This window comes from Xenopus tropicalis, chromosome 2, assembly GCF_000004195.4.
Source record: "Xenopus tropicalis strain Nigerian chromosome 2, UCB_Xtro_10.0, whole genome shotgun sequence".
NCBI classification, from domain to species: domain Eukaryota; kingdom Metazoa; phylum Chordata; class Amphibia; order Anura; family Pipidae; genus Xenopus; species Xenopus tropicalis.
This window is the reverse complement of record NC_030678.2, coordinates 18,346,450-18,355,945: the sequence shown is the minus strand read 5'-3', so window position 1 is coordinate 18,355,945 and position 9,496 is coordinate 18,346,450. Positions and strand designations below refer to the sequence as shown.

At 41.7% G+C, this 9,496-nt stretch overlaps 1 protein-coding gene across 1 annotated transcript in view; it reads right to left on the bottom strand.

Moving 5' to 3' along the window:
* Positions 1 to 4,508: 4,508 nt before the first annotated feature.
* Positions 4,509 to 9,496, bottom strand: part of cyyr1 (cysteine and tyrosine-rich 1) — a 42,208-nt gene continuing 37,220 nt past the window's right edge. The window contains 2 exon segments of the mRNA NM_001016493.2: positions 4,509 to 4,978; positions 6,204 to 6,361. Of these exon segments, the coding sequence (NP_001016493.1) occupies positions 4,848 to 4,978; positions 6,204 to 6,361 (289 nt within the window). The 3' untranslated portion in view covers positions 4,509 to 4,847.

Here is a 9,496-nt window from a genome sequence, read left to right as displayed (position 1 = left end):
TAAATGCAATTTACATTTTATTTTTGTCATTTTCAAGATATTAGCAGTTTTAAAATGATTTAGAAACAGCAATGCTACATGTTGCTTTTGGCCAATTGGACAGTTTCAGTTGAAAATTAGGTTTATGAGAAGTCTTGGGATGTTGCTTTGCTTAGAACTGACCAGAGAAACATCAGATGACTCTCCCCAGCTCACGAACTTCATTTTCTGCCTTGCCAAAGCATAAGGCAAAACGTGCGCCGGCATGAGATTTTATTAGTGATTTGGTTCTAGACTGCTTAATTATGGCGTGCTGAGGTAATGAATGGTGGTAGGCAAGCCAGTCTAAATCAAAGTAATCTGAACAAGGGGGAGTGGGCTCTGGAATACAGCATTATTTCTAAATAGCAGCGCCTCAGTATAACCCTACTTGTCCACCGATCTGTCTTCTATATTGGGGATATAGTTTATATTATGTTAAGTGACCTACGAAAGAATCTCGCCAAACTGGAATATATATATCAGTAAATATTGCCCTTTTACATCCTTTCCCTTGAGCCGCCATTTAGTGATGGGCTGTGTGCTCCCTCGGAGATCAGCTGACAGGAAGTAATGCAGCTGGAACTGTAACAGGAAGTAGTGTGGGAGCAAAAGGCAGAACTCTGTCCATTCATTGGCTGATGGGGCCTAGCATGTATGTGTGCCTTGGCTTGTTTGTGTGCACCGTGAATCCTATGATCCCAGGGGGCGGCCCTTAATTCTTAAAATGGCAGTTTTCTGTTTAGGATTACCCAATGGCACATACTACTAAAAAAGTATATTTTTATGAAAGTTTATTTAGATGAAGCAGGGTTTGTTTTTTTTTTTATAAAGACCTACATTATTTGCGAGGTATAGTTTGCTTTAAGGCGCTGAGACCTGAATGTTAGTCAGTCAGCCAATGGGTTGCCAAGAGACTGATACTGGGCAAAGTTAGTTTAAAATAGCAATAAGGTCTCTAGTGTTGGGAATTAATAGGAGATTATGCCAGTATGTACAGTATCTTGTATGAACAGCCCTGAAGTCAAACTGTGAACTCTCCATATACCATCAGGGATGAGTCTTGGGAGGTGGGTGTGTTGGCTGATCAGAACCAGATGGTGATGTGTAGGAGATACACTGGTTTAACACCTACTAATATTAGCTACAACAGATCTATCAGTTAATACGGGGACCATTCGTTTTAACTCTCACTGTAGTTTTAAGCTTAGCATTAAAAGTTATGTTTGATCTTTATTCCTGGAGGGGAGGTGCCCTCGTGAAATGTGTCCTTTCTTCATTCAAGTTCATTGATTAACCCATTAGCTGCACTCCTATAGTTTTCAGGTGCCCAGTAACCTTTTGTTAAGTTAACTTTATTTGCTGAGCAAAAACTTCTAAACCATAGACCTGTGACCTACACCCAGACATCCTCTGCCTATAGACAGAAACATGGAGGTCCAGGACATAACCACACTTTGGAACACAAAGAAGTAGGGTAACTCATGGGAACCAGACCTGATGCACGACTCTACCATCTTCTACCTAAAGACAGAAACACGGAGGTCCAGTACATGACCCATGTTGGAACACAAAGAAGAAGGGTAACTCATGGGCGCCTGAACTGTTGCAGGACTCTACCATCTTCTACCTAAAGACAGAAACACGGAGGTCCAGTACATGACCCATGTTGGAACACAAAGAAGAAGGGTAACTCATGGGCGCCTGAACTGTTGCAGGACTCTACCATCTTCTGCCTAAAGACAGAAACATGAAGGTCTGGGACATGACCCACGTTGGAACACAAAGAAGGGTAACTCATAGGCGCCTGAACTGTTGCAGGACTCTACCATCTTCTGCCTAAAGACACAAACATGAAGGTCCGGGACATGACCATACTTTGGAACACAAAGAAGCAGGGTAACCCACGGGTACCAGACCTGTTGCAGGGCTCTACCATTTTTTTCCTAAAGATGGAGGTCCAGGACATGACCACACTTTGGAACACAAAGAGGCAGGGTAACCCACGGGTACCAGACCTGTTGCAGGGCTCTACCATTTTTTTCCTAAAGATGGAGGTCCAGGACATGACCACACTTTGGAACACAAAGAAGCAGGGGAACTCACAGGTACCTGACCTGTTGCAGGAATCTAGCAGGACCATTTTTTCTTAAAGATGAAACATGGAGGTCCAGGACATGACCACACTTGGGCACACAGAGAAGCAGATTTGGAAAGACATAATTCCAAAGAGTCATGACCTTCGTTTTAGGTGATTTTTATTCATGAGTTCTTATTTCTTGCACACTGTACAGGAAGAGACTCATCGCCCATAATCATGGCTGTCTCACACCTCTCAGTGCACGCAAGGCTGCCAAGCAGATGGGAAACTGCAATGTTTCACCCAAGGTGTGATGGAAAGAATATTCTTTTGATAGGCTTTTTAGAAATCCCAGATCGTATCCTTAGGAAAAGAAATGTGCTGCTGGATGGAGTCTGCATAAACAAGGCTCGTAACCCCCTGGGATGTCATTGTAAGCAGCTTGTTACAGTCTTCTTTATGTAGGAATTCTGCTACTATCGTAAAGAGCTTCTTTATTCAGCAGCATTATATGTGCTTGTATATATACATATATATTGTCTGCTCATATTTCTGTCCCTTCTAGCTTGTTCCAGAGCTTTCGGATACATATTGGACTCCTATACTGCAAGAAGCTAGATAATATAATTGGTTGGTTTCATCATAGTAACTACAAGGATGCTTCCTAACACCTTTAATTCTCCCCTGGAAAAAGTGACTGGAAGCCACAATCCTGACCCAAGGAAATATTCACCTATTACTCTAACCCAGAGGTCCCCAACTCCTAACCGTGGGCTCTGATTGGCTATTTGGCAGCCTACAGAAGGTTCTGTTTATCAGTACACCTGCTTTTTATGCAACTAAAACTTGCCTCCAAGCTGGGAATTTCAAAAATAAGCTGCTTTGGGGCCATTGGGAGTAATATCTAAGGGGTTGGTGAACATCATGCTGCTCCCGAGCCACTGGTTGGGGATTACTGCTCTAACCCCATCCCATACTAGAAAACATTACCACAGTGATCAAGCTGTAAATAGGAACTAGTACCCAAAACCTAGTTTAGCTGCACAAACCCCACCCACATGCCACATTCAAACCACCTTAAAGGTTGAAATGCTGCTCAACTGGTTTTTGCAATGTCACATTCTGTCCATCATTTATACGAACCCCCTTTTTCATGACTTTGCCACTCAGTTACTGCTACTCTATCCCATGTGTAACCTCCTCAACTGCACTCTGTGAAATGCCTTACCCCTGTGCAGTAGTATCTGCCTCAAAAAATCATATCTGTATTGCTAGTATTCATGGGTCACTGGCAGTATGGAGTTGGGTCTGTAGTGACTGTCACTTCACCAGTATCATTTGAGGATGGGGGACACCGAGGCATTATGGACTGACAGTCACTGCACCATTATGGGATAGGAGACTTGTGAAAATCAACTCTATTAAAAGTTTATACAAGCACCAGATGTGTCTTGGTTGGTGGAACAAATGTAGAACTTCCATATCTCCAGAACAGTTGTCATGTGGCCCTTGTTATCATTGCTACAAAGAGGAGATTGCATTCCTCATCATCTGAAGAACCAGCTGCTGCCCAGCTGATAGAGTGCTACAGAGTAATATACCCTTATAATAATAGCCGTACTAATAGAAAATTGTGATCCAACACTGTATTAATAAGCTTGTTTCCATTATTATGTCCACCACCCCCATGAAATACAACGTTCAGTAGCTTTATAAACCCATCATCTAATTAGACATTGGTTGGTAGATGACAGATAATCTCTTTCATTTTCCAAGTAGCAGTAGGTGCGCAATTAGGAAATGCTCTTGTGCCGTTCCTGGGTCGGCAGAGCAGATTGATAGACTGACACTGGGGAATTTGGTCCTTGGCTATTTCTGCATGTTTTGTTTTGCTGTCACTTGTGCCTGACCTGCTGTTTGCTGTAAAATATTGAACAGAAGGAAAGTAGGTCAGCATTGCTCCAGTCTTTCAAGGTTCAGGAGCTCACGTACCATGTATTAAGGTGCTGCCTGAGATAATAACAAGGACACTGTTGCCTTTTTCAAGTGAGAAGCTGGAAACAATATATTGTGGCTGCACTATAGGAGCAGAGATTCTGTAATCTTCTTCTCTGGAGCTTCTTCACTTGGGTGTTCTTGTCCATTGCCTAGTTTTTGCTGCTCCTGAATCAGTCCTTAATTTAGACGTGAGTCCGATACAAAGTGGCACGTGGGAGTTTAATATGGGACTTTTCTAGTTGACTCTTCTCCCACAATTCACAAAGGCCCCAGAAACAGGTAACATCAAGTCCAGCAACTGCTGAAGGCCACACGCTGAGCATCCCAGTGTTAGATCCCACCCCCCAGTAGGTTACTTCCCATATAGTATGGCTGAACGGAAGTAGCAATAAAACTACCATGTAAATCTGAGTGAATTTTAAATTTTTTATTAAAAACGTAAATATTTGGATACAAAGGATTTCAGCTGATCACGGCCCACATCAGCGCTGTATGACCAAGATATACTCGATATACAGTTCTCGCTTTCTGGTAAACACTTGGCACACAAAAATAAATATGTTTAATTTTCCAGAGAAATGTTTTTTGGCTTATTGCTCATACAAGGAATCAGTGCTGAATGTGGTCCAAATATCTAAATTCAAGCACTTCAGGAAATAAAACTTGAATGTGTAATAAAATATATCTTAGCAAGGAAGAACAAAGCCGAGGGGGTGGTCGCCATCATGTAAACACTTATACAAGTGGAGGTTTATTTCCTGGAAGGCCCGGGATATGGAGGAGGAGAAGGATAATGTGACATTGGCGGTGTCGGGGTGTACGGCGGAGGTAGGTCCAGAGGAAAGTCCATTTCATATTCATAGCTGTATGGAGGTGGAGCAGCTGTGAAGAACAAAAACAGAGCATTATTCCTTGTACACTTAGTCTAAAGCAGACTCAGGGCTATACTACATGGAGGAATATGCCAGCGTGGCTCTACTGGATGCGACCACAGGCTACAGAGCCCAGAGCAGCACTTGCTGGCTAATCATGTGCATGGTGTAGTAGTAGCTGCCATATCTGCAAGCCATCTATAAGCATTAGAAATGAAGGGAAGATGAAATCACACATGGAATACACACACCTTTGGATGTCCAAAACCTAGGGACTGTGATAGGGAGCCCTATACTACATATAATGTCCCCTGCATCAATATTGCCCTTCTTAGGGCCTTTGTACTTGCCCCTGTGGGGCAATTAGGCCTACAATCTCTATAGTATACATTTTCCTAGCTATTACTACTTGATTAGACTTGATCCTGATTGTAACTTGGAAGCCTGGCTATATGCTATAGCAGTGGCTCTCAACCTTCCTAATGCCGCGACCATTTAATACAGTTCCTCATGTTGTGCTGACCCCCAACCATAAAATTATTCCTAACACCATTGGAAATATGTGTTTCCCATGGTCTTAGGAGACCCCTGTGAAAGGGTCGTTTGACCCCCAAGGGGTCCCATCCCACAGGTTGAGAACCGCTGTGCTATAGTGTCCTTTGCATTAACATTACCCTGCTTAGGACTTTTGTACTTGCCTCTGTAGGGCAATGAGGCCCACAATCTATGTAGTATACAGCTTCTTATATATTACTACTTAGTTAGACTAGATTCTATTAAACCTTGAAATAGCCATTCTATAGGCATAGTCTGCACAGAGAGACCCTGGTACAGAAGAAAATAGAGCAGATCCAAAAATTGTTGCTTTGCTGGTATCTACTGCCGATTTATCAGACTCAAAGCCCCATTTGCTGGCCAAAATTTGTTCAGGACTCCATCTGCTCAGAACACACTTTCTGTGGTTGCCAATAGAACTGGGTCACTGGGGGGCGGGGGGCATAGGAGCCTGTTCAGCTGATAATTAGTGGCACAACACATGTTCCATTATGTACAATTAGCATGTGAAGCCATAGAGATTCCATTCAGAATGGTGAGTTAATGCCCTGTGCTGGGCCAGTTTGGTTGAACTCACAGGGAATATATTATTGTAATAGAGAGTTTAGTAGACAGTCAGAAAAAAAAATCCACAAACAGGATTCAAATAAAGCTAAAGCATTTCCCCCCCATTGGGATACCTGGATAAGAACTGATAGCGTTGATGTGCGTGGTGCGAATAACTCCCACTCTCGTTCCTCGGCTGCTCTTCATACACATGCAGATGCATATGGCAATTCCTGCAATCACTCCCATGATGAAGACAATGCCGAAGACTATTCCTGCTATCGCTGTGCCCCTGATACACAAAAGGAAGAAAAATCCTAATCAATATAAATATATATGTATGGCTGATATTCAGATACTGTTGGTAAGGAGAGCCCTAGGACATTGACCAATAGATGGTACTGAAGTCTATAGAGCAGTGATCCCCAACCAGTGACTCGGGGGCAACACGTTGCTCCCCAACCCCTTGGATGTTGCTCTCAGTGCCCCCAAACCAGGGAGTTATTTTTGAATTCCTGACTTGGGGGCAAGTTTTGGTTAAATAAAAACAAGATTTCCTACCAAATAAAGCCCCTGTAAGCTGATAGTGTGCATAGAGGGTACCTAATAGCCAATCACAGCCCTTATTTGGCTCCTCCATGAACTTTTATGGTGCTTGTGTTGCTCTCCAAGTCTTTTTACATTTGATTGTGGCTCACGAGTAAGAAAGGTTGGGGATCCCTGATATAGAGGATATGTTTACCAAGGCCCTACCCTTCTAGTATGTTTAACTGCAAATTTGCTGAGAATATTGTAATATTGTAATATACTTCATTTCTATTTCTGACAAAGTAGATGGAGGCATGTATTTTTATTATATATATATATGGATGATGGTTCGTTGGTTCTTTTTAAGAGAGATCAATTCTGACCTGGATCCGCTAGAAGCTACATGCTATTGGTTGATTTCTCTGCCACTCAGTGTCAGACTGGAATGTCAGGGTCCCACCCAAAAACTTTAAACCATAGTCACACTCTTCACCCGATATTTCTGTCTCTCCTCATTCAAACTCCATATTGTCCTTTTTTTCTTTACATACTAAAATCTATCTCTGATTCTATTTATCCTCTTTGCTCCCATAACATCGGAAATGGGGAATGACCATGATATAGGCCAAATGGTTTGGGGTAGAAGGGCCCACTGACACCTAGAACCCCTAGTGGTAGTTTTCCCAGTTTGCTGGGGGGGCCAGTCCAACACCTGCCCAAGGCTGGCCAGCCAAGCTGGGGCAAGTTATAGATCACCCTGATATTTGGGAAGCACTGAAGTTACTTGGTACATTAGCCTTTCACTGGAACATGAGGGGGTGGCAATCTATTGTGATTACCAGTTAAATGAATGCAGAAAACGCATCTCTATAGTATATCTCACCTTACATCCCCTAACATTACTGCGCACAGCCCCCAACAAACAAAGATCACTGTTACTGCTTCTCAAATGCAACATAATACATCTTATGTGATGCAGAATTCTTTCACTTTCCTAAATTGCATTACTTCAAAATAGCAATTCCTGGCTGATTGGTTTTTTACAAAAGATCATTTCCCAGCAGCATTTACCAAGAGATATTGCGCTATACAATAGCACAGATTGCTTTACAATTTAGTCTCATAATTAAAGCAGTGGGTATTGTACCCCCAAGCACTCCGATGTAGAACTGAAACCTACACAGTAACAGCACTGAGCTGTATTTTGAGCCTGGGATGACTGCTATGGGCCCTACAGGACTGGGGCAGACCCGCAGTTGTACCTATGGCTGCAATTATGCTTTATATCTGTAGTAGGTCCCCATACACGGGCCAATTCTAGCTGCTGATATTGGTCCCTCAGAGTCAGCTGACAGGAAATAATGCAGCTCTAACTGTAACAGGAAGTAGTGTGGGAGCAAAAGGCAGAACTCTGTCCATTCATTGGCTGATGGGGCCTAGCATGTATGTGTGCCTTGGCTTGTTTGTGTGCACTGTGACTCCTATGATCCCAGGGGGCGGCCCTTAGTACTTAAAATGGCGATTTTCTATTTAGGATTACCCAATAGCACATACTGCTAAAAATTATATTTTTATAATAATGGTTTATTTAGATGAAGCAGGGTTTTACATGTGAACTGATTTATGCATTAGATTTTTAGAGAGACCTACATTGTAGTTTTCCATTAATCTGTATGTTGCCAGTAAAATGCTCCTTTGACAAATGCTGAGAAATGAACATTATCCTTTCAGAATCAGACCTGCAAAAACTGACGAGCCTTAGGAGTTAAATATGATGATGTGTTAATGAGCACTGGCTGATATTATCCATAAAAAACATTCGGAATGATGTCTGTGGGCTACATACCCAGCGATAATTACCTCTTACTGCTACATGCTTCTGTCATACAACAAAAATGATGCTGCTGACAGCTTGGTCTTAAGCTCAGCTCCTTATAACCTCCCCCAGGGCATATAATGTGCTTATAATTTCACTGAAACTAACCAGAAGGGGGAGTGGCCTTGCAGTCTTGTGGGTGTGTCCATCTTAACATTGCCATTTTCTGTAGCATGGACAACTAATAGTCTCTAATTTACTAAGAGAAAAAAAGTACTTGATGTACAGGTATCGGACCCCTTATCCGGAAACCCATTATCCAAAAAGTTCTGAATTACGGAAAGGCCATCTCCCATAGACTCTATTTTAATCAAATAATTTACATTTTTTTAAAAAAATTCTGCAATAATAAAACAGTACCTGTACTTGATCCCAACTAAGATATAATTACCCCTTATTGGGGGCAGAACAGTCCTATTGGGTTTATTTAATGGTTAAATGATTCCCTTTTCTCTGTAATAATAAAACAGTACCTGTACTTGATCCCAACTAAGATATAATTACCCCTTATTGGGGGCAGAACAGCCCTATTGGGTTTATTTAATGGTTAAATGATTCCCTTTTCTCTGTAATAATAAAACAGTACCTGTACTTGATCCCAACTAAGATATAATTACCCCTTATTGGGGCAGAACAGCCCTATTGGGTTTATTTAATGGTTAAATGATTCCCTTTTCTCTGTAATAATAAAACAGTACCTGTACTTGATCCCAACTAAGATATAATTACCCCTTATTGGGGGCAGAACAGCCCTATTGGGTTTATTTAATGGTTAAATGATTCCCTTTTCTCTGTAATAATAAAACAGTACCTGTACTTGATCCCAACTAAGATATAATTACCCCTTATTGGGGGCAGAACAGCCCTATTGGGTTTATTTAATGGTTAAATGATTCCCTTTTCTCTGTAATAATAAAACAGTACCTGTACTTGATCCCAACAAAGATATTATTAATCCTTATTGGAGCCAAAATAATCCTATTGGGTTTAATTACTGTTTAAACAATTTTATTAGCAGACTTA